The 24,994-nt window shown below is 45.3% G+C and overlaps 2 protein-coding genes across 11 annotated transcripts in view; one reads left to right on the top strand and one right to left on the bottom strand.

The window, feature by feature from the left end:
- The window catches only part of TRAF3IP3 (TRAF3 interacting protein 3), a 25,297-nt gene extending 5,879 nt beyond the window's left edge, over positions 1 to 19,418 (top strand). For 3 of the 5 annotated variants that reach the window (XM_037136968.2, XM_037136966.2, XM_037136967.2), the window contains 12 exons: positions 38 to 101; positions 362 to 386; positions 664 to 693; positions 786 to 881; positions 9,889 to 9,960; positions 12,469 to 12,609; positions 12,726 to 12,863; positions 14,033 to 14,168; positions 14,731 to 14,793; positions 16,491 to 16,550; positions 17,618 to 17,754; positions 18,448 to 19,149. In XM_037136968.2, coding sequence (XP_036992863.2) covers positions 38 to 101; positions 362 to 386; positions 664 to 693; positions 786 to 881; positions 9,889 to 9,960; positions 12,469 to 12,609; positions 12,726 to 12,863; positions 14,033 to 14,168; positions 14,731 to 14,793; positions 16,491 to 16,550; positions 17,618 to 17,754; positions 18,448 to 18,816 — 1,331 coding nt within the window. In that variant the 3' untranslated portion in view covers positions 18,817 to 19,149. Of the gene's footprint in view, positions 1 to 37; positions 102 to 361; positions 387 to 663; positions 694 to 785; positions 882 to 9,888; positions 9,961 to 12,468; positions 12,610 to 12,725; positions 12,864 to 14,032; positions 14,169 to 14,730; positions 14,794 to 16,490; positions 16,551 to 17,617; positions 17,755 to 18,447; positions 19,150 to 19,170 lie in introns of those variants that run through there. The other 2 variants (XM_037136970.2, XM_037136969.2) reach the window with 2 other exon arrangements.
- Positions 16,024 to 24,994, bottom strand: CUNH1orf74 (chromosome unknown C1orf74 homolog). 6 transcript variants are annotated; one of them, XR_008390324.1, is made up of 4 exons: positions 21,496 to 21,636; positions 19,908 to 20,817; positions 19,143 to 19,251; positions 16,024 to 18,766 (listed from the first exon to the last, which is right to left on the bottom strand). XR_008390324.1 is itself a non-coding variant. In XM_037136978.2 (3 exons), the coding sequence occupies exon 2, from the start codon at positions 20,740 to 20,742 to the stop codon at positions 19,933 to 19,935; it is 810 nt and encodes a 269-aa protein (XP_036992873.2). In that variant the 5' UTR covers positions 20,743 to 20,817; positions 24,889 to 24,994; the 3' UTR covers positions 16,024 to 19,251; positions 19,908 to 19,932. The 6 variants fall into 6 exon arrangements, 3 of the variants coding, with proteins under 3 accessions (XP_036992873.2, XP_036992871.2, XP_036992872.2); XR_008390326.1 differs by having other exon boundaries at positions 16,024 to 18,213; XR_008390327.1 differs by having other exon boundaries at positions 16,024 to 17,882.

Here is a 24,994-nt window from a genome sequence, read left to right as displayed (position 1 = left end):
CCCCTGGTTCTGAATCACCTTATCCTGCATATCTCAGGCACTCAGACAAAGGTCAAAGAAGCACAGCCAACAATTAAGAATGATGCCAGTCAGCAAACCAAGTGAGTGCTTTTCATGTTCCTGATCTCAACTCCCTCACATCCCATCCATTCCCCTCTTCTAAGCTTTTATTTGAATACCCTCACCCAGTATGCAGAGAGGAAACATAATGACTTTCCATATCCACCTTAATTCTAAAAAAGGGAGATTTTCCCCACCCTATCAGCTTTTCAGAAGAGAATAGAGATGGAATCAACCCACTGCCCCCTGGCATGTTTCTTTGATCCATTGTCATTTTTGTCTTTATTTCTTCTCTTCCCAGTTATGGTGTTGCAGTTCTAGATAAGGTAAGAAAATCCTTACCTTGGAAGGGTTGAATCAGATGATATATAAGCTCCTCCAAACTCTGATATTCTGGAATTTCATGATAAACTCAGCTAGGATGGGAGGGTGGGGGTGGCAGCACCTTCTCCCCTGATGAGCGTAGACTTGAAGGTCTGGAGGGACTCTGTCTGAACCAAGAAAGAAAGTTTACTGTACACAAGTCACCCCGGCTCTGGCTCCATGTTCCAGGCCTCCAGGAGAACTGGAATCTTCTTGACTATCCTTTTCCTTTCTCTCTAGGAAATCATCCAGCTTTCTGAGTACCTCAAAGTAAGTTACATGTGAACTCTCCCCTCACTCTGTCATTCTGCTGCCCGCTCCTCCTCTAAGTTAATCTTACCCTCTTGCATTTTGTCCCCCAGGAGGCCCTACAAAGGGAGCTGGTTCTAAAACAGAAAATGGTGATTCTCCAAGACCTATTGTCCACCTTGGTTCGGGCCTCTGATAGTTCTTGGAAGGTAAGGGAAAATGAAACCTTTGTTTGAACAAAGCTCACAAGCATCTAAGTTTGCCCATCTCGTTCTTCTTCCCATACCCTCCCAGCAACAGAAGGTTGTTGTTTTTTTTTTCTCACTACTGAAGAAGCAGCAGGTAAGGAATGATCCCAAGACCTAGAAGTCAAATAGTAAAGACCTACAGGCCCCAGTGAATGAATGGGACAGCCCAGCTAAACCAACTGAGGTCAATGCTGGTACATACCCAGGGAAGACTCAGAACCAAAAGGGGCAAGAATCTCCAATTTTTAATGTTAGGATAAAAGCAGAAAGATCCTACCAAGTTAATATTACTAACTGTGGTAAATGTCCCATATCTGTGTATGGAATTCACACCAGTATGAACTCAAAGCCAGCATGCACCTACTACTCACCCCAGACATGAGTCAGAGTAGGAAAGAACCTTAGAGATCACCTCGTCTGATTTTCTCATTTGCCCATGAGGAAACTGAGTGTCAGAGAAGTCAAGTGACTTATCCAAAGTCACACTGCTGGTAAGAGGCAGAACTGGAACCAAAACTCAGACCCCCTGATTTTGGGCCATGTATTCAATAAATATTCATAGATCATGTACTCTGTACCAAGCACTGGAAATAATGAGGTTAATTAGAGTTCCTGCTTTTAGAGAGCTTGTGGTTTTGTTGGGGAGACGGTTGATGAAACAATGCAGAGACAGGACAAGTTAAAGAAATGTTTTCAGGATATAGTAGTATACAAGAGGGAATAAATAACTCCAGAGAAGAGGAGAACCAAGGAAATATGTATAGCTATACAAGTATTTTCTAGGCAGATGTGGAAGAAGAAACTATATTCTGAACGGGGGATATGGCACAGGCAGAGATGAAGAGACAAGATGGTCTAGTACAATGAGTGGCCAACTTTTTAATCTCAGGACCCCTTTATACTCTTTTTAAAAAGTTATTGAAATCCCTTCAATTTTTAATAGTTACCATATTAGAATTTATCACATTAGAAATTAAAATAGGAATCTTAATATATATATTAATTTTTAAAAACAGTAAATCTATTACATACTAACCTAAATTTCATATTTTCACAAAAAATAAATATACTTTTAAAAATTAGTGAGAGGAGTAACATTTCTTTAAAGTTTTTTAAATATATTTTATTGATTATGCTATCACCATTGTCCCAATTTTCCCCCCTTCGTCCCCCTTCACTCATTACCTCTTCCCTCTAGCAACACCCTCCACTTAGTTCATGTTCATGGGTCATGCATGTGAGTTTTTTGACTTCTCCATTTTTTTATCCTATTCTTAACATTCCCCTGTCTATTTTGTACCTAGCAATATTCTTCTTAATCCCTGCATCTTTTCTCCCATTTTCCCCTTTCCCCTTCCAGCTGATTGCCCTCCAATGATCTCTATACCTGTGATCCTGTTTCTATTCTGGTTGTTAGCTTAGTTTGTTTTTTGTTTTGTTTTGTTTTGTTTTGGTTTGTTTAGATTCAGTTGTTGATAGTTGTGAATTTGTTGCCTTTTTAATGTTCATAGTTTTGATCTTTTTCTTAGATAAGTCCCTTTAACATTTCATACAATAATGGCTTGGCGATGATAAACTCCTCTTCCCTTGTGTTTTCTGTTTTTTTTTTTTTTTTTTTTTCTTTCATTTCTTTTTTTTCTTTTTTTTGTGCTTTAATCTTTTATCTTTTATTTTTGGCGCTTTAATTATGATGTGTCTTGGTGTGGTCCTCTTTGGGTCAAACTTGTTTGGGATTCTCTCTGCTTCCTGGACTTGTATGTCTATTACTTTTGCTAAATTAAGAAAGTTTTCTTTCATTATTTTTTAAATAAGTTTTTAATTTCTTGCCCTTGCTCTTCCCCTTCTCCTTCTGACATCTCTGTAATTCAGATGTTGGCTCTTTTGGAGATGTCCCAGAGTCTTCTTATACTACCCTCATTTTTTTGAATTCTTGTTTTCTCTTTCTGTTCTGGTTAAATGTTTATTTCATACTTGTGTTTGAAATCATTGATTTGAATCCTGGCTTCCTTCCCTTCACTGTTGGTTCCCTGTAGATCTTTCTTTATTTCACTCAGTGTAACCTTCATTCCTTCCTTTATGTTGTTGCCATACTCAGTGAGTTCTTTGAGCATCCTGATCACCAGCATTTTGAACTCTGCATCTGATAGGTTGGCTATCTCTGTTTCATTTAGTTCTTTTTCTGGGGCTTTGTTCTCTTCTTCCATTTGGATCATATTTCTTTTTTTTTAAGATTTTTTATTTATTTATCTTTAGAGGGGAAGGGAAGAAGAGAGGGAGAGAAGTATCAATGTATGGTTCCCTCTTGTACGTCCCCCACTGGGAACTGGCCTTCAACTCAGGCATGTGCCCTGACTGGGAATGGAATCGCAACCCTCTGGTTCGCAGGCCCGTGCTCAATCTACTGAGCTACACCAGCCAGGGCTGGATCATATTTCTTTGTCTCCTCAATTTGGCAGCCTCCCTGTGTTTGTTTCTGTGTATTAAGTAGAGCTGCTTTTACTCCCTATAAGAGACACCTGTGAATTGTGTGAAACAGAGATTTAGGTAACAACCAAGGTGGGGGCAACCTGCCCCACTGCTCTGTGGCTCAGTGTGGGGAGAGGGCTCAGGGAGGGGACTGTGCTGCTGCCTGGCTTCGGGGGGTTTGCCCGTCACTCGCCCTGTTTCCAGTCACTTTACCCACTCCACATGTGGGACTGGCGCCCTTCTGACTATTGCCCTGGTGCTGAATCACAGACTGGGTGGGTTTGCATATATTTTAAGACCATGCAGGCCTGTTAAGCAAAGTTTCCTGAAAATCCAGCAGTTTCTTCCACTCCCCTAACTCCTACTAGTTTTTACAGTCAGAAGTTATGGGTTTTCTCTTCCCAGTGCTGGAACCCTGAGCTCTGAGGTCTGACCTGCTGCTGGGATCGCACGCTCTCAGGGTAGCCCTCCTGACTTTTATCTACCACATATAGATGTGGGACCGCCCATGCCCCTTCTGCCACTGCCACCACCTTTCCACACCACACTGCATCTCCTCACCTCTCCACCCCATCTCCGAGTATACGATCCTTCTGCCCTTCTGGATGAATGTGGCTTCTTTAAATCTTTTGTCGTTGGACTGCCATACAGTTCCATTTGTGACAGTTCTCAGTGTTATTTGTTTTGAGATTTAGTTGTAATTCCTTTTTGTGGTTGCGTGAGGGGGCAAAATGTGTGTGCCTGTGCCTCCCTCTTGACCAGAAGACTCATATTGCTTTAAACTTTTGCAAACCTTTTTAATGTCTGGCTGAACAGAAGACAGCTACAGTCTCCTATTTGCTTCTGCATTCAATCTGTTGCAACATGTTGTTTTGGTTGAAGCATATGAAAAAACATCTGTCCTCAAACAGATCTGTAGTTAGAAAAGGGAAGACCTTCCTTGAAAGGATCTCAGGGATTCCCAGGGGTCCTCAGACCCCACATTGAAACCCCTAGACCAGTGTGTTTAGAGAGCTACAAGCAGTTTGACACCATCAGAGCATAAAGCACCAGGTGCAAAGAGAGAACACATACCCTCATGGGCCTCTGTGCACATCTGACCTACCACATAGATGACGTGTGCTTAGACAGAGAGAGGAAGTGAGAGGGCATGGAACCAAACCGAGCTGTTTGCAGTGATATAAAAAAGATTTCCTAAGCTCAGCCCTTTCTCTTTACATTCATCATTGTACCTGGGTTTAGATATCTATGTTTAGGACTCCTGATGAGTAAGGAAGACATTTTTATCAGAGTAGGGAGCCTGAGGCAGACATCTGTGCATGCCGGTGGTTTTCAGTGCTAAACTAAATTGAGGTCATCTCATCCATTTATTCAACAGACATGTGATCAGTTCCAACTATGTGCTGGGCCCTGTGCTACAGGGGAAAATGAGGAACAGGGTCTTTGCTGCCAAGAAGCTCACACTCCAGCAGGGAAGAGAGGGACATGTAATAAAGAACCCTAATCCAATGTGATAAAGCTATAACAGCAGTGTCTACAAAGTGACACAACAAAAAGAGAACAGAGCAATTATCCTGCCCCAGGTGGGGCCGGGTAGGTTCTAAAGGATGGGGACCATTTCAGCTGGGTCCTGAAGGATGAACAGGAGTTTACCAGTATACAAGTGAGAATGGTGATGAGGAATAAAAAGCAGAAAGATAAAGAAATCAGAATGATTGCAGGCCCACGTGTAACAAAGCATTGGATATAGCAGGGTGTGGCTGAAATGAAGAGATCATGACAGAGCACTTCAAGGATAAGACCAGAAATGACCTCAGAGAGGTCTCTAGAATTATGAGGCTTAAACTTTTACTGTTGAACATGTAATCTCAAGTTTAAATAATGTATAGACTGTGCTTTAGAAAGAAAACGCAGATCTCTCAGATCCATGAGTTGACTGCTATCCCTAGTTTGGGAAACACTACTATGGACATTAAATAGGGTAGCCATGGAATTACGCTTTATTCAGAAAGTCCTACAGCAGCTAGTCCATCCTTAGAAGATGCTCAATTAGAGTGATGAGATCTGTGTTTTAAAAGGTGAAGACCCTGGCTCCGGGTGGAGGTGGGGGCGGTGAATACTGAAAATATCTCTGGTAGGACTGAATCAGCGCTTGAGTGGCGGCCAGCTTGGTGGGAATGGGGGGCAGGAGAGACATTAAGAGACATTTTCGATGTAGACTCTGAGGGGCAGTTTCATTCCACACTCCAGCAGGCAGGTAGGAGTTCCCCTGGCTGTGGTTTTCTCCCTCCCTTCTTTCCATCCCACCCACCACTCACCCCCCCTTCCTTGTCCTCCCCACCGACCTCCAAGCTTCCTGTTTTTAAGAAAAATGGTCTCAGACTTTTCAGTTACTTTACCCCCCAAACAAGACCATTCAGCCTTTTATTCCTTCCATGGAAGCCTCAACTTCAATGAAAGGATAGCCCCAGTCTATGATATTGTGGTATTTGGGAAAAATAATTGGGAGGATGTGGCCAGAACAGGCATGCAGCCCAGTTCAAGCCTTTATTTCCCCCTACCACCCCAACCCTCTCCCCCCACCCTCCTGCCTCCCCCCACCTCCGAGATTTGAATATTCAACTTCAAATGCAGAGACGCTCACAGCAAGCCCTGTTAGAACTCCAAGGATCAGCTCCCTATGTTGCCTCCAACCCCCAGGTTGACTCTGGGCCTTTTGTACGCAACAGGCCCTAAAGCACCTCCAGAGTCCTAAACTGGGCACAATCTTCAGAGCAGAAACTGTTCAGGCAGGAAAGAAAAGCAAGCTCTCGGTGTTGGGCAATACAAAAACAGAAGGGGGCACAAGTGGGTTTTTAAGTTCCGCAAAGTAGAAATGAGATCTTGAGATGACAGTGCAGAAGAGGATTGGCTGCAAGTCCTAAGCCGCCTCTGCTAGAGCAGAGATGAGCTGGGAGCTAGCACTTCTGCGGTGAGGTGCTAGTGTTTCTGAAGAGCAGAGGCAGGGGAAAGCCAAGCAGAAGCAGGAGCTGAAGCCCTCAGACCAGCACCAGGTGTGTATGGCCTTCAACTTGCTCCCTCTTTCAAATCGGGGTAGTGCGCTCCCTGAGCCCTGGGCTCCAGAGGTGCGAATGCCCAATAAAAGTTCACAGTAGGCCTGTAAAAAGTGCTTCTCCCCACATACCGTACTACTAGGCTTCTGAGGGGTGAGCCGGGACTCAGACCAGGAAACTACATGACCCATTTGCAACAGCTTGGCTGCAACTGTACTGCCTGCCTTGTGAAGTCTGGGAAGGCAGAGCTGTAGACAAGAGTTTTTTTTAAACCCCAGTCTTGGGTGGCCCTTCTCCACTACAAGGGGCTATCGTGAATTGTACTGTATTACAAGATGAATGAAAAGTAATCTGGGGTGCTGCTAAAATACAAAAACAGAAGAGGTAAACTATTGAATTAAAACCATACTAAGGAAGGGAGAGGAACTACAAAAAAAGGGTAGGACACTGGGGAAAATGTAGAAATGTTGCTGGTCTGTTTTCTTTTCAAACTACAGCAAGATAAACCTTAAACTCAGTGGGTTTGATTACAATCTGCATAGTAAGAGTTTAGGCAAGAGAAAATGCTCAGAGTCGGGAGATCTGAAGCTGGAGGTGGAATGAGTGGATTGCAGCTCATTGACAATGAACAGGCCAGTCCGGGGAATGCAGCCTTGTAACCAGTTATTCCAAAGCCCGGAACAGTGGAAGTCTTTGTCCATCCCTTTTTATCTGTCCCAAAGCCTGTGGTTATTGTATGTGCAAAATCCCTGACTCTCAGCCCTCACAGGAGACATTATGAAAAACATTAATAGCAGGAGATACTCTGAAAAATTATTTTGGGCAAAGCCTTTTCCTTTTGCAAGGCCCAGCTGAGTAATACAGGAAGCAGAAAGGGTGGGGGCACCTCCTGGCTCCCCTGGTTAGAAGAATCAGCCAAACAAGCGCAAAACAGGAGCTGTGAGATACCACTTCCTGCCTACCCCAGGTGTCCTGAAACTCACTGAGGGGGTCAGACCTCAAAACTGAGTCCCCTCCTCTGCCCCCAGGTTATTATACACCGGAAAGCCTTATGAGAGTTGGAAACTCGCCAGACAAGAGCCATGGTGCCTCAGGCCTGAGGAGAAATGTAATTTCTAGACCTCAGAAGTGTCCCAGAGGCCCTGGTTAGAAAAAATCAGGAAAGGATATGAAAGTCAGTTACTCCTAAAGAGATCCACAGCAGTCTCCTTGGGAAACCAGTTTTCCACAGCACCCTCCCCTTGCCCTGATTCCCTCACATACACAACCTTAAATGAAACTCAGGGTTAGAAGAACAAAACATCCACCTGGGGGAAAAGGGCAAGTCTACAGGTGGAGGAGAGAACAAAGCAGCAAGGAAGTTTTTAGCTACTCAGCTGAAATACTGAAAATCTAGTCTCACCCCTGAGATTGGCATCGCTCTCGCAATGTCCAAAATGCCTTTAGACAAACCTAGTTTGTGAATAAATAGAATGTGGCTTTCTGGAAAACCCTCTCACCACCCTCTTTCCCACCCCACTCCCCCTACCACACACACACACACACACACACACACACACCCCTCGCATTAATATCTCCTCCATTTCTTGCTTTCTTAAAGAATTTCTCATTTTGAGTCGAGGGATGGAGCAGGGAAGGGAGTATATTAGTTTGTTAGGGCTGCTATAACAAAGCACCAAAAATCGAGTGGCTTAACCAACAGAAATTTACTTTCTCACAATTCGGAAAGCTAGAATTCTGAGATTAAGATGCTGGCAGGATTGGTTTTTGTTTTGTTTTGTTTTGTTTTGTTTTTCCTAAGGCATCTCTCCTTGGTTTGGAGATGGCTGTTCTCCCTCTGGTGTCCTGATGTCCCAGTCTCCTCTTCTTATGAGAACACCAGTCATATTGGAATAGGGCCCATCCTAGTTACTTCGTCTTAACTTAATTACCTCTTTAGAGACCCTCTCTCCAAATGCAGTCACATTCTAAGGCCCTGGGGTTAGGATATCAAGATGTGAGTTGGGGGCAGAGGGACCAAAACTCAGCACATAACAGTGGGTAAGGGAGAGAATGTACATTCCCCCTGGGAGGGAAGACTCCTTTAATCTTATTGGCCTATACCTACAAGTAAAGGTCCATGTACAAGACTGAAAGAAGGTGAGGAGTGCAGAAGTGCCCAGACAGAGAGCAGAGAGAGGTAATGAAAGAAAAAAAGGACACCTTAGAAGCTTTCCTTCAAGTGGACCCCCAATAGTGATATGGAAGAAACCCTGGTTCTTCTCACCGACACAGTAAGCAATTACAGACCGGCAAACCTATTAGCAGGCACAAAAAGTTTATTAGTGCTAAGTTTTAATGGGAGAGCAAAAGCAGCGAGTGTGGCAAGAGTAGGAGTGGCAAAAGCAGGGTAGCCAGAAGCCAAGCGGCCAGCAACTGGGTGGCCAGAGCCTTGGTGGTCAGGGGCCTGGTGGCCAGAGTGGCCAGAGGCCCCCCATGTGTCAAGAGAGCCACAAGCCAAGAGAAGAGAGTGAGACTTTGTTCTGAGGACTTACATAATTGCCAGGATGAGGGTGAGGGAGTTACATTTGGATTGACGTGTAAAGATGGTACCAGTTTTCCATGGGGATATGACTGTCTAAACACAAGTGTGTGTGTGTGCGGGGGGGGGGGGGGTCTGTTAGCCTGAATCCCTATCTTGCTCCAGACTCTATTTGTTCATTTTGTATGTGACAGGAGGCAGGCAGTTAACCAAAGTTGATTGATTATGGGCTTTTCCTTTGGGGCACTGTAGTCCTCTTCCCCTTCTGCCTGCTAGGCTGTGGGATGAATGCATGGTCTCAAGGTTTTCCTTTTCCCAGCTAGTGGCTATGATACACACAGACTTTCAAGGGCTCCCCCCACCACACACTACTATAGTTTCACTTGTTTTTTAGGATGCCTGGCAGCCTCATCGAACTAGATTCAAGATTACTTGGTCAACCTGTGAGCTTTGCTTTTAGCCTCCTGTATTAAATTCTTTGTTAGATTGTGATGGTGAAGGACTTGCCTCCACTTCCCCTTTGGCCACTCATTCCTAGTTGCTACCTAAGTGTTAAAAGGTGTTGCCAGGCAACCAGGATGCTATAGTCGCTGGCCAGCAACAAGCAGAGCAGTCTCGGAGTTCTTCCTATGTTATCTCCTGCAACAGCAGGATACCCTGAGCCATTTAATAGAAGGCCTCAAAGGTACAAAGAGGTCTTTGGGGTTTAGGCTGACTCTTCCTTCCCCTGTTCCAGAAAAAGAGGAGAAGATCCTCTTCTACCCAAACATTCTTTGTCATCTTTTCTCCTCCCTATCTCTTGAAAGAGTTCAGTTCCCCAAACACTGAGCACAGACTATGTTCTAGGTGGTAGGTTGGGAATACAGAACAAAATTTTTCACACTATATTTTGGCCCAGACTCTATCTACTCAAGCTCTTTTGTTCCAGGGACAACTTAATGAAGACAAATTGAAGGGCAAACTGAGGTCCTTGGAAAACCAGCTGTATACCTGTACCCAGGTAAGCATTCTGGAGAACACTACCAGCCCAGGAATCTAGAATTAAAGGAGAATGCTTAAACCTCAATCTTACTCTCTAGAAATGCCACCTGATAGAGATAAAGGCACCCACTGCTACTCACGCAGTTCTGGCTTTGCCATTTTCACTTCAATCCCCAATTTACCATTTGCCCATGCTCTTCATCCATCCACCCCTCTCTTTCTCCCAGTGCCCTTCCCTTCACACCCTGGGAAGGAACCTCAGCACCAAGCTCTTTTCTGGCTCCAGGGCAACCTTAAGAATACCTGGAACTGTAGGAGGAGCCTTTGGTAAAGACTCGCACCATGCAGGCAGACCTGCACAGGTCCCAATCTTTGAACAGATGAGTTGAATGTTCTGATGAAGTTTTGCAAAGTAATTTTCATTCAATGGGCAAAGTTTCTCTCTTAGCAACCTGTTGGAGAAAGTAAGACTGTGACCTTGTCTTCCCCGTGACATTATTATCCAGCTTCAGTAATCTCTTGATTGGCCTTACCTTGGATTACAAGAGATAGAAAGAAATTGGCTTGCACTTGAGAAGTGATGTATTTCTAATAGTTGAGGACACGTCAAGGAAGAGAATGAGGTGAAACGGGAAGTCTGCTCCCATCTGGAGTTAGGTAAATAAAGCCACAGTTTGAATCTTGCAGGAGAAAGGTTTGTAGTCTGTAGATTTGCTGATCCACAACTTCTATTTTTTTTCAGTATGACCTCCTTTGTCAGACTCTTATGAATTATATGATGCCAACCAAGCACCTAAGAGACTGATATATAATCCAGAATGCCAATGAATTAATTTTCAGTAGAGGATGAAGCTGGCCAGTGACCAGCAGAGTTAAGTTCAGTAACTGGGACATGCCTATGTATGACTTCAACCAATAATTCCTGGATATGCTTTCCAATAAAAATTCCAAGAACATAAGACTCATTCACATTTAATCTAAATTTTCAGATGATTACAAACCTAAATGGGAATGATTTCATATTGATCTCTAAATCTGCATTATCTAGGTTACTTCTAACCTAGTGGGTAATCCAGAATCGACAGTAAAAGCTGCCTGTGCTCCCCCAAATCACAGGACATAAAGATGAAAAGCATGGGGACAGCAAGACCCCCAGTGAATTTACAAAATTGCTCTTTTGTCTTTTTCTTGACCCTGAACCCAGGAGGAATTTTAAAATGCAAATATATTTATTTAAAAATATTATTTACTGGGGATCCCTGAAGCTACAAAGATTATTAACTAATTAATTAATTAATTTTTAAAATTTAAAGCATGCTCCCTGCCTCTGCCCTGAGGAGTTCACAGTCTCATAAGAGAGACAGATAGAATGGAAAGCTAGAGACATACAGGGGGTACTATGGGAACACTAAGAAAAGCCACCTAGTCCATATTTAGCTGGGGGTAGGGATAGCTAATTAAGATTTATCAGAACTTACATGATTCTTAGGCTGAATCTTGAGCATGAGTAGAAGTTAACCAGATGAAAAGGGTGAGTAAGGATGCCCTGGGAGGCAGGAGCCGCTCTAGGCACAAAGACAGAGTACAGTGCTTAGGGAATTTGCAAGCAGTTCAGCTTGGGTGAAACAAGCATAGAATGGCAGTCTGGGCTTATAAGTAGAAGCCATACTAAGAAATTTGGGCCTGATCCTTAGGACACTGAGAATCTAGCAGGATTTAAGCAGGTTGTGATATGATCAGATCTGTATTTTAGGAAAAACCCTGTAGCTGCAGGACTAAAGGAGTTCGAAGAGGGGCAAGTCTTACAGATAGGGAGATCATTGCATTGCATCAATCCATATAATATTATTACTAGAGTCTGAACTAAGAAGTGGCAATAGGGATAGAGAGGAAATAGGTGTGAGCTGTAAAGGAGGTCGATTTGACAACTGAATACTGGGAGAAAGTAAGAAAGAAACCGAGGTGACTCCCTGGTTTAGGACTTGGGAGGCTGGGTGGGTGATGATGCTTGTCACTGCGACAGGGGAAGTCCAAGAGAAAGAAGCACCACATGATCGTGGTTCGATTCCCAGTCAGGGCACATGCTCGGGTTGCAGGCCGGTTCCCTGCAGGCCAGTTCCCAGCAGGGGACGCACAAAAGGCAACCATACATTGATGTTTCTCTCCCTCTCTCCTTCCCCCCTTCCCCTCTAAAGATAAATAAATAAAATCTTTAAAAAAAAAAAAAGAGAAAGAAGCAGATTTAGAAAGATGACTTGGCATTGGAAATGTTGGATTTCGAGTGCCTGTGGAAGGCCAGGGGGAAATGCCCAGCAATGCCAAGGGCCCTGTTTATTAACTCCACTCACCCTTCACAGCACCCGAGAGACTTCGCTGCCCACCTCTAGCCTAGAAGAAAAGTCCCATCAGATTACTGGTATCTCTGCCCCGTGGGCAAGGACCAAATTCTTTTCATTTCTGTAACCCAGCTCAGGTTTTGGCACACAGAAGCTTAATGTGTATTTGTTGAATTGCATCAAATTTACAGAATTGTTCCCCTTGGGGAATGAAAAAGGTACTAATGGAGATGGAAGACCAGAAAAACAGCTACGAGCAGAAAGCCAAGGAGTCGCTGCAGAAAGTGCTGGAGGAGAAAATGAGCGCAGAGCAGCAGCTGCAGAGCACACAGGTTTGGGGATCTGCATGGTGTTGGCACTGGGCACACCAGGGCACCTCTGGGAGCCAGCTGCGCAACCCCAGGTACCACCCTCTCCCAGGTACCACCCTCTCCCTTATCTCCCTCAGAGGTCCCTGGCTCTGGCTGAGCAGAAGTGTGAAGAGTGGAGGAGCCAGTACGAGGCTCTGAAGGAAGATTGGAGGACCCTGGGGGCCCAGCACAGAGAGCTGGAGAGCCAGTTCCATGTGCTCCAGTCCAAACTGCAGGTACGGGGCCCTGGGGGTGAGGTGGTGGGGAGAGAGGGCAGGATTCAGGGGAAGAAGGGTTGGTGACAGCAATGATGGAGAGAAGCTGTCCCCTGGGCAACCTTTGGTGTCCTCAAAGGCAACTGAGACCATCTGGCTTTCAGTTCCTCACTGCCCGCTTTGTACCAGTCTCACTGTTTTGGCTCTGAAATCTAATTTGCAGTGTAGCAAGGACATCTGCCCTGCTGATGCAAATGAACTCAGAGTTCACTGGAATGACACAGTCCAGATGCAAAGGGCTGAAATATTCATCAGCCTACCGTCATATCCCAACTCACACTCTGCACCCCATCCCAGCAGAGCATTCAGTTCAGAAATGCTCACTATGGGCAGAGAACAAATGTCATTAATTTACTTATAGATAGAGTATTAACTAACACATCTTGCCATGTGCTTGGCATTCTCAATGGTTCCTCATTTCTTGTCTGCATTTACCTTGGAAAAGTTAACCAGCCTCCTAAGCCTCCGTCTCCTCATCTCTAAAATTAGAATAGCTGTATCAAAGATTGCTATGAGGGTTAAGTGATGTGATCCATGCAAACCACTAAGCGCAGTGCCTGGTACATAGAAGCCCTCAAGGAATATTAGCCATTATCTTTTCTTACTTGGTTTGGAATTTTGGAGGACACACCTAATTCTACTGAAGTAGCATCTGACCACAGTTGATTTGATAAGAGGGTATCTTATCAAAGGAACCGCCCGAGCTGGCCCCGGCATTGCATCCATATCTCAATCACCTAGGAGGCAACTCTCATAATGATCTTTTTCTTTTTAACCTTAATTCTTTGTGAAAATGACACCACCCCAAAAAATGATAGTGCTACAATGAAAAGTAAAGTGAAGACATCTAGAAAAACAATTTGGTATTCTTTAATTTGGGCATTTACCCAAATGAGTCCCTTGTGAATATCAAAAAAAAAAAATCTAATGCATTGTTTGTACTAAGAGGAATAGAGCAAAGCAAAGGGAAATTAAAATTTAAAAAACTTTCCTGTTTTTTTTTATTTCCCTAACATTCCTACCTCTAAAGTTTTACAATGTTCTACAGTTTTTCTCTTCTATGGGATCTGCCCCCACCCTCTACCCTAGCACTGACCTGCTTCTGTGCTGGCCCCGCTTGCTCCCTGCAGGGGGCGGACAGTAGAGACTTTCAGATGAACCAGGCTCTGCGACTGCTGGAGAACGAGCACCAGGAACTGCAGGCCAAGATTGAGCGCCTACAGGGGGACAGAGACCTGTGCAGCTCGGACAGCCAGCTCCTACAAGGTACCCTTCTCCTCGGGGGCCTCTGGCTGAGTGAGCCCAGAGAAAGAAACCAGGTGGAAAGGCTTCATTCAGTCTTTCATCTGTTTAGTTGGCTTTAAGATTTCATTTTACCTTAAGGGAAAGGCAGGGCTATTTTAATCATCCAAGACTGAAAATTAATTTTGCAGCACTAGAGAATCTTGTAGCATCAGCTCTCTTTTCCAGCCCATCCCTCTGGGCCAGATCACAGCTGCTCCCACATCAGTCACATGCCAAGGCCACATTCCTAATTAGAAAGGTCAGTTGAAAGGTTTCTGTCACAGCTTGTGCAGTTAGCTGAGAGAGGACCAAATTGGGTGCAAATACAACACCTAATCCAATCCCACTTGTTAATTCAGTGACACCCAGGGTACTTTGGTCCTGGTTTACCACTGCAGAACTGGGAAGAGCGGAAGAGCAGCTTCCTCCTGACATGTATCAGAGGCCATGGACCAGGCAGTACCCATTACAAATTCCCATCCTCAGGTGTCAAGTTCATTAATCTTGGGTTCTTCTACTTTGGTTTGCACTATTTCATTTGTAGATCAACTAAAGAGGTCAGAGGAGGAGAAACGCGCCCTGGTGACCAAAGTTCAGCAGTTGCAGAGTAAGTTCCCTCCCCAGGTTCTAAAAGTAGCGCAGGTGGCTTCGGGGTGTTTCTGGGGCTTCTGCCCCAGAGAAGGCGCCCGGAGGAGGGGCTGGGGGCCCGGTCTCTGGCATCTCCTCTACTTCTGTGCACCTTCAGGTCCTCTTCTTACGAACTGAGGTCACTTACATGGCTCTTCACAAGTCGTGTATTAACCTGTCCTTCTTTCTTCCTTTTCTACTTCTCTCCTTCCATACCAATGACCACCACCTGCATCTCCCCAGAAGTGCAGATTTTTAAAGTGTGAAGTTTTCCAAGGGAGTTCTTATTTTGTATATCATTACAAAAATGAGTATGTTGCATCGAGCTTTGTCACTAGGATTGGTTCAGAAATAAGCTCCCACTACAGACGCCTCAGTCCACTTCAAAAGTGGGGCCAAAGGGGAAAGGGGGCCTTTCATAAGTCGACAATTTTTGGATTTTATTTATTGGTAAAGAGAAGGGAAGGGAGAAAGAGAGGGAGACCAACATGGATGTGAGAAACACTGACCAACTGCCTCCCATATGTGCCTCAACTGACAATCGATCCCACAACCTGGGTGTGTGCCCCGAATGGGAATCAAACCCACAACCTTTTGGTGCATGGGACAATGCTCCAACCCACTGAGCCACCTGGACAGGGCAAAAAAAAAAAAAGTAGACAATTTTTTGAGAAGCTTGAGAACCTGATTAAATAAATAGCTCTGTTGGTTGCCCACCACCTTACCCTCTGAGACTGGATGAGAAGTTTCATGCACACAGCAAGGACTATTAAAATAGCAAGGCAAACACACGGAAAATGGAGAAAAACCACCAGCAGAAGCTGTGCTCCTGCAGCCCAGGCGCTGGGTGGTCAAGAAGTCACTGGAAAATCATGCCTTTCCTTACCCAATACATGTTTAATGAGCCCCTCCCAAGGGCCGGGCGCTCCAGCTGTACAGAGGATACAGCGTCAAACATAACTGATCCTTCCCTCGTGAAGCTTACATTGTAAGCTCTACAGTGAAGTATGGAGTTTTTATGAGGAAATAAATGCATGTCAGGTAGTGTAAATACTATGGAGGAAAATAAAGCAGATTACAGGGAAGTATTTGCTGTTTTATACAGGGCCATCAGGGAAAGCCTTTCCTCTAGGATAACATTTAAGAAAGACTTAAAGACATAGCAGGAAGAGATGTAAGGATGGTGTATTCATAACACAGCACCACAGACTGGGTGACTTAAAGACGTTTATTTTCTCACAGCTCTGCAGGCTAGAAAACCAAAATCAAGGTGTCAGCGAGCTTGGTTCCTCCTGAGGTTTTGAAGGAAGCATCTGTTGCACGTTACTTTCCTTGGCTTGCAGATGGCCGTCTTCTCTGTGTGTCTCTTCACACACCTCCCGTCTATGCATGTCTGTGTCCAAAGGCCTTTTCTTACGAGGATGTGTCACATTCGATCAGGGGGTCACCTTAATGTCCCGTTTTAACCTGATTACCTCTGTAAAATACAGGTCTCCAAAAAGGTCACATTCTGAATACTGGGAGTTAGGACTTCAACATACGAATTGGGGGGTAACCCCATTCAACCGGGAAGAGATGGGAACATCTTTAATAATTAAGATTCTGAGCAAAGTTCTGGAAACACACCCTTTGCAGTAAATATGCCAGCACAGACAGGCTTCTTGCGTTTTCCAACAGGTCTACTGCAGAGCCAATCCGTACAGCTCCAAGGACAGGAGAAACTCTTAACAAAGAAAGGTCAGCAAATTTACTTCCACAAATTCTAAGACACTGCTCTTTCCTTGCCTGCCTAGAGGCATGGGAATGGGCTACATGACTTCTTGGAGTTGCGTCCTGTTCTGGGAGTCTGTTAGGTCAGGGAGCTGGGGAAGTTTCTTAAGGACTAATCATGGGCTCTGAGAGCAACTAGTTAGCCTCCTATTGTGAGAGGTACGTAAACTGTGATAAAGGATTTCTACTCCCCCTGAAAACAGTTGTCTGTGTTGAACATTTCAATAAATTGATTTTGAACTCAGGATTTCATGTCAATTTTTACACTTGCTTCCCAAGTCACATCCAACTTCCCAAGTCTAAACCAGGTTGCATGCAACAGCTACCTCACTCTCAGCCCTGAAGTCTGCTGTCTTAGCTTCGTGAGAAGAACTCGTCATGTGTATGGAGGGGCAGAAGCTCCTCACCTGTCCACGCAGCCTTTTGTTTTCCCATCACAATCACTGGGTAACACATAAGGCAGAAATTATGCCCACATAGCAAGGAAAGTCTATGGTCATACAAATTAAAGACACTGCTAAGACAAAGATTCAGAATTTCTAACTTTTAGTCCAGTGCGCTTTTCACAAGTCTAAAACTATGAGGTGGCTGAAATGCCACCTTTAACCACATGAAGATGAATTCTAGGGTATGACTGCTTTCTCATGACTGGAGTGAAGAACGAAGGGAAAGGGAGTTGAGGCATCCAGCAAACCTACCGGACGAACTAAAAAGGATGTGGCCAATAACCAAAAAAATTGGATTAATAAATGTACTCTAATAAAAGTATCTGGCATTAGACAGGACTGGTACAAAGAAAAGATGCCAACCTTGCCCTCCGTGGGGCTCAAATTCCAGCTCTGTCCAGGCTGAGCAGGGGCTCCCAGTGGGAGTTCTTTAAAAAGTCAGAGAATTCTGTTCTATGAATCATAACCAAAGACGGACCCTCCCCTCTTCCCTTCCCTCCCTTTCCCTCCTTGGGGTTCTCACAGTGACAGGGCCCTTCCTCAGAGGTGTGGGCCTCACCGTCACTGAGAATGTGGCTGCTTTTTTAGATCAGGCTTTGTCTGAGTGGAGTCCAAAGCCTTCCCATAACGAAGTGGAACCTGAGGGTACAGGGAAGGAGAAAGACTGGGATTTCAGAGACCAGCTGCAAAAGACGACTTTGCAGCTCCAGGCCAAGGAAAAGGAGGTGAGACATGACCTCAGTCAGTGAGGGGCTCAGCCTACAGTGGTAGGGAAGCGGCTGTTGGGAGGCGGCTGGAGAGCAGGGATTTCAACAGCTGCCTTGTAACTGGACGCCTGCGGGTATTCACTTGCCTGTAAAAAATGTCTTTGCTTTAGGGTTAACTTATCAATCTTTTCCTTCCCTCATTTACACCAATCCTTATTCACTTTATTAGTTACCTTGTATAAAGTCAACCTAAATGCAAATATATTTAATATACACTAACTTTTCAAACTTCACCTTTACACTATGTTAAAACTTTACAGTCTTTTAAGTAACAAAACTCTTCACTCTTCCCATCTACAAACTCACAGACACATATCCTTGGCCACTGGCAGAGAGACTTGTACAATGATCACTTTCAGGTCTTCCGTACTGTAGGAACTTCATTTTTGGTGTCCCCATTTACAAAGCACGTGCACACTGTCACATGAACACATGAAAGCACTTACTTCTTCTGTAATACGCATTATAATCAATCATGTAAATGAACACATTCTGAACAAACTACGTGAGACACTCAGAAGGCAAAGTAAAATCTCTGACAAAGGCTGGGGCGGGAGGAAGGTGGTACAAATTCCAAACGAATGAAGGAGTAACTTACATGGGGCCCTCTCCCCTGCCTGGTGATGACCTTGGTGGTATTTTCCCCCTCAGTGCAAGGAACTGCATTCAGAGTTAGACAACCTCAGTGACGAGTACCTCTCCTGCCTGCGTAAGCTCCAGCACTGTCGAGAAGAGCTGAACCAGAGCCAGAAGCTGCCTCCCAGAGTAAGAGCCTCGATCTTCCCATATAGCACTAGACGATGGGGGGACTATTCCTCCTTTAGCCCAATCTTGCAGATAAAATTTATCAGCCCGTGCCAACATCTAACCAGCCTGTCCCATTCAGCTTTGTTTATACTGAGAGCGTTGCAACCATGGAAAGAAACACTGGCGTATGCATCCAAACTTAGTTGTCACAGAATTCTTAAACCTAAAGGGAAAGACTTACTATTAGCTGAAGTAGGAAATGGTGTTTTTTAGCCTTTTCTATGTAGTAGTGGCAAGGACAGAATGAGAGAGAAAAAGTACCAAGAAATATGAACAGAGAATAATTTCATTTTGCTATTTTCTACCTTTGAATGGTCATATCAGTATTTAAGTATCTAGGCCCTGCTGACTGTGGTTCCCTGGGCCAATGATCTTGGCTTATGGGCCAGCGGCCACCAGTAAAGTGGTTCTATTTCAAGAGAGGTGACAAAGTGACAGAGTGATGTAAAAACCTTTCCCTCCTCCACCATCCAAGACCTTCCACTGAGCCAGAATGGGAAAGAGGAAGATTATTTTTGCCTCTTTCTTCTCCAACCAACCTGTGGCTTTTCTCTTCTCCCTCCTCAGAGGCAGTGCGGTCGATGGCTATTGCTGCTGATGGCGGTGACTGCTATAGCACTCGCGGTGCTCCTGGCCCACAAGGACAGCCTGAAGACATGAAAAACTTCCTCAGGTGAAAATCCAAAGAAACTCGATCAAAAACTCAGAAGGTTCAGTTACCTTACAGTGTGGGTTTTCCCAATGCCACTGTGATTTCTGACTTTATTTTTTTAACCTACTGTAAAATAAACCAATAAACTTTGCCTGACAGTCTCTTTCCCTAGTATGTTAATTCCTGAATGACCTATCACGTCACAAATATAAGGCACTGAGCATCCTGGTCTACTGTTCTTAGCCCAATTCAGTTGGAGGTAGATAAATACGCAGTGAAGCCCAGTCCTGCTACTTTCTGGTGACCACCACCCACATACAAGGTAGGCGTATTTACAACCCTATCGTACCACACACATGGTATACAAGGATACGCTACTCATCCTCCACCTCCCTTTTTATTCTCCAGTCTCTTTCCTCCCACCTTCTATCCAGTGAAAAAGGAATAGCCATCTCAGCTAAGCCGAGGACTCCTTACTATAGAAATGGCAAGTACGTACTACCAATGCTGCCGCCGCCACCACCTGCCCGCGTGCCCCTCACAGACGTGGCCAACTGACAACAGCGTTCTTCCCTAGCGTTCTCAAGATGCTCAGATTTGGCACTTGAGATGATTGCTATTTGCAATCCCCGACTTAGAGCTGAACATTTACCGAGTACTTTCTCCACAGGAGACAGTCAGAGGGCCACAGCTGGCAGTGTGACTGTCTCAGAAGAGATGGTGAGATCAGCAAAGTCATTCTGAGTCCTACATCGACTTCTAAGGTCCTTTTCCCAAGTGTTTAGAATGTCCCTCAGGGCTGGGAACAAGCTCTCTGGGACACTAAAGGAATAGAGCAAGACTGGAGGTTGACCAAGCAGCCATGAGATCCGGACAGTGAACACCCGTAGTGGGATCAGGGCTAAGCAGTTGTCATCTCCCTGGTTCGGGTGAAAAGTATAGGGAACAGGATAGCCCAGGAGGATCCCAAACACAGTACAGAGATTCCAATCTGAGCAACGGAGCCTGCTGCAGGAAACTCCCAGAGATAGGTCCCTCTGCCGCCCCTGCAAATGGGTGATGATCTCAGCTACAAGGGACTTCAAGCCCTGAAGCTGGTCCAGGGAGCGAATAGAAGGGTGAGGTTGGGAGCTGGAAACATCCACAAAGGCTATAGTATCAAGGAGCACCTGCTCCAGGTGTCGACACACGTGCTCAGGTCTGACAATCAGGCTGTTTCCTCCAATCTCAAGAATGTGAAGTCCCTTGGTCAGGAAGCCCAGACCCTGCAGCTCCTCCAGATAGCGCTGGAGCTCTGATGCCCCAGCACCATTGCAATCATAGAGCAGAGCTGGCTTCAGTCCCCGGGCCACAGCTAATACTTCTCCAGCTAGGTGAAGGCAGATAGGTCGGGGTGGGCCCCGTCTCTTTCCCACGCCCAGGGTCTGCTGAGCAGCTGCCACCAGCAACTGAGGACTCGGTGTTGACATGGGATCTGGAAGCAACATCAAGCATGGCCTCCTTGACTAGCCACAGTTCCCTCTCCTGGGCCACGTCTCAAGAGCTCCAGATATCTGAAGGGCCTAAAAACAAAGCAGGACCAGGGAGTTATTAACGCCAGCCTGTGACAGACCAGGACACCTGCCAGCAGCCTTCCCCTGAGTCTTACAGCACTTTCTAAAGTTCATTTTGTCCCTCCCTCTGCTTTGAATGCTAACTCAGGCCAGATGAGACCAGGTCGGCAATGCTGTCTGATTACCATGGATGACTTAGTCTCTCTCAGTCCCAAATGCATGTGTCTGTAACGCCTTGGGGCTAGATTTATAGTCTCTTTGGCTTCTAGACTAAATGGTATCTTTGGTAAATTATTTCCTCTGAATCAAACCAGAAGGAGTTTGCGGCACAGAAGAGGCAAGACAGCCTCTGGCAAAATTCAGAGTATTTCACCTAAAACTGCCCTCTGAGACCGTTGTAGATTCAAGAGGCAAGAAGACGCAATTTCCCCTTCTCTTCTGGCCAGAGTAGTTCTGCGAATAGAGCTCTGATTAAAATCATACACCTTGAGACATAAAAGTAAATAAATGATCTATGTTAGAAATGTAGGAGAGTTGTATTGTAACATCTATTGGCTACACCACCCCCTTTTGGCCGACAACCACGGACCCTCAACAAACAGGCTCATTCCGATCCCCACACCCTTTTCCTGAGCAAATTATCGTGGTTTACTAATTCAGGCACAGGTCTCCCTCCCACACACATACATCCTCCCACTTCCGCTACCGGTTCGCGGGCTCAGGAACTTCTCCCGGTTCCTCCTCGCTGCCACACCAGCAGCAAAGCCAAGCACTCCGCCAACACACCGGATACCCTGCCCGCCCAGCCCACGGTGGGCGAAGTCCTCAATTGCGCATGCCCAATGAGACTCCTCCCTTCCCCCCCCCCCCCCCCCACCGTGACATCATAGCAAGCCTCGCAAGGCCTAGCAAGGCCGCCTGACTGTGAGTTGGCGCTGTGGGCGCCCACGGCCACCCCTTCCGACCAGTCAGAAGCCGCCCGATGAGTCTGCGTAGACACTGGTAGGGGCGGAAGTGGAGGATAGAAGGCGGGACCAGGCGAACTGGCGTCCCGCTGCTCCACCAGCCTGCCCCCCTCCCCCTCGGCTTTGGGGCAGCTGTCCCACTTGACTAGGAAATCAGAAGCGGGACACATGGCACAAAACACTGTGTCTGGAGAAATGCAATTGCCACTCTAAAGGAAATTTATCTCAAGCCCGGCGATAAGTGTTGCAGGATCTCTAAACCTATGGGTGGTGCTACCAAGTCCGGGGTTTTTGGTTTTTTAAAGAAGCTTGGCCTGCCCAAGTCCTAAATTTGAGAGGCTGGACTCTGAAAAGTGGGAGGGTAAGTGCTATCCTGGTCCAGATTTGTGATCTCTAGGCCGGCCGTGAACAAATGTATGCTAGGCATGCTTCTAGGAGCTGGAGGTATCACAGCAAACAAAACAGACAAACACCCACTTTCATGGATTCAAGTTCAATGAGTTCAGTCTGCTGAGTTCACGTGAGAAATGAAACACAGAGATGCAGAGGGTTTTAATCAAGTCTTTAAGAAGAAAAAGTGTTATTTCACGGAAGGGTTAACTACCAGATATGACCCATACAACAAAGAAAAAGAATTTGAGAAAACACGTAGCTGAGAGTATAGCCCAAATTGATCGATAACATAGGCAGGGTGGAGGTTAAGGGAGCTGCACGCACCTACACTGGATGTTTCACTCCTGGTTCTACGTTGGTAGTGTCTTCAGACAGTGAAGAGACAGCTGTGGAGTGAAGATGGAGCCGGCCTGGAAGGAGGACCTGCTTGTAGGGGTTCCTAGTCTGACACTGGACCTTAGCTCTTAGGGAGTCAGAAACAGGGACTAGAAACTAATTTTAGAATTTCTTCCTTCCCCATATTTATTTTACCATGGTGGTTACCAATAAATCCCTAAAATGAAAGACTTACTTAGTATGTTCATTTATTCTAACAAGTATTTGAAAACATACTATTATCAGACAATATGCTAAAGGCTGGCAGCAAAAATCCAAAACAAATATGCTCTTACCTTCAGCACATTGGTAGTCAAGCAAGACACAGATGCTGAGCAATTACAAGAGAATTGATTGCTCTGAAAAAGGCAGTTCAGGGTGCTATGGCAACACTAGCCAGGAACCCAATTATGTCCTGAAGGGACCAGCCCAGATCCAGCGCTTGCCGTCCCAGTTTTCCTACAGTGGTTCTTGATTTTGAGATAACCTTGGTGGTAGAGTGAAAAGGGAAGGAAAAGAAGGGCTGGTGCCACCATCTAATTCCCTTCCCAGTCTTCAGCAAGGTGAAGGCAAGGAAGTAGAAGACAAGGGTGGGTGTGTGGTTCAGCCATCAAAGGAGGTAGTAAACTGAATCTCCAAGACAGAAAGGACACCTGGTATCTGTCTGTCAGGCCCAGAGAAGAAAAAAAGGAGTCCAGTGCAGGGGGTCTTGCCTGCAGTCTCCCAGCATTCTGAAACGAATTTTTTTTAAAGTACAAACTGGCCCTGGCTGGTGTAGCTCGGTGGACTGAGTGCGGGCCTGCAAACCAAACTACCACGGTTTGATTCCTAGTCAAGGCACGTGCCTGGGTTGCAGGTTGGTTCCCACTGGGGGACGCACAAGAGGCAACCATGCATTGATATTTCTCTCCCTCTCTCCTTCCCTTCCCCTCTAGGGATGAATAAATAAAATGTTGAAAAAATAAATAAAAATAAAAAGTACAAACTGAACTTTAGTTAAGACCATATAAAACCATTCATCCATTCCTCTGATATGTTTATAAAGTTTTTATTACAGTCATATACTGAAAGTTTCATGCTTCTTGGCACCTCAGAACACTATTTTTAACTCTTGCGGCCAACTCGTTATCTGGGCCCCAATCCAGGTGTTTCTTTATGATTTTGAGCTATGCAGACACAGATAGAGGCAGCCAGACATCAATACCAAATCCCTCACTTCACCCACTCAACAAAATAACCAAAAAATAAAAAATAAATAGAAAGTTTCTATACCTTGCATATTTCCTAGTTTCTAGAACTTCTGCTCACAACTGGGCACCTCACCTTTACCCAGATTTTTCTGGGTCATACTTCAGTAACAGCAGATCCTTAGAGACCCTCAAACCAAGGCTTAAGCATTCTAAATAAATCCCACCGCCACCTGCAACTCAGTTGAGGCTATGCTTTTTGAAATAAAGCTACCCCAACTTTCCACCTAGCTCAACTCCCACAGCAAGTAGGAGGTAGCTTGGTTTAAGGGTAGCAGATCCTTAATGCTTTCTCAATATGGCCTGGCACCAATGGCCTTCAGTATTTAAGAGAATTGGGGCAGCTACCAGAGATTAGCATCTTGTTTTCCATTTAGGTCTTAAAGTTTAAAGCATGATTCCACCCTTTAAAAAAAAAAAGCTCTAGCTGGTGTGGTTCAGTTGGTTGGAACATCATCCTATACTGAAAGGTTGCAAAGGTTACAGGTTTGATTCCCATTCAGAGCACATACTTAGGTTGCAGGTTCAATCCCCAGTTGGGGCATCGAACACCAGAGGCAACCAATTAATGCCTCTCGCACCCTTCCTTCCTTTCTCCCTTCCTCTCTTAAAAAAAAAAAAAAAGTCCTCAAGCAAGGACAAAAAAAAGGCGAAAGGGTCAGGGACCAAGCAAAAGTTAATATATAAGACCAGTTTGTGGCACCTACAGATGTAAAGTTCTATACCTTAATTATTCACACCGAGCTACCTTCACTAGGGAGACAAGCAAGTTTGGGCTAGGTGAGCCTATCCCAGCAAAACAATGACCAGCCCTTTTTCACCTTCGCCTTACCACACTCAACACCAAATTATTCCCAAATGCAAATAATCCAAATGACAGGAGGACTAAAGTTCTCCAAACTAGGAGGATTTTCTCCAAACATCTGGTAGATCACCAGAGCCACCACCAGAATATCCTGTTCAGGACACAGACCACACAGGCATCTGCTGAGGGAAAGTTATTTTTAAACAGCAGGAGGGAGCCAAGATTGAGGGACAGACAAGTGAGGTCCTGTGGAAGCCCCCCTACTCTATAAAATCCCCGTCCCTTTTATACTTACAGAAGTTTTCCGAGTTGCCCAACTCATCCCCGATCTTCCTCAGAAAAGAAAAAGAGCGCTCTCTACCCTCTCTGAAGGCGTCACTGAGTCGCCCTCATCTATGCCC

Source organism: Artibeus jamaicensis, unplaced genomic scaffold (genome assembly GCF_021234435.1).
Source record: "Artibeus jamaicensis isolate MK-2021 breed Jamaican fruit bat unplaced genomic scaffold, CSHL_Jam_final contig_2170, whole genome shotgun sequence".
Classification (NCBI taxonomy): domain Eukaryota; kingdom Metazoa; phylum Chordata; class Mammalia; order Chiroptera; family Phyllostomidae; genus Artibeus; species Artibeus jamaicensis.
Note: the sequence above shows the minus strand (reverse complement) of the source record. Positions and strands in the feature narration are given on the sequence as shown.

What these genes read in the sequence shown, in the direction of transcription:
- CUNH1orf74 (XM_037136978.2), bottom strand. Translation starts at nt 20,742, where the DNA reads ATGTTGCTTCCAGATCCCATGTCAACACCGAGTCCTCAGTTGCTGGTG.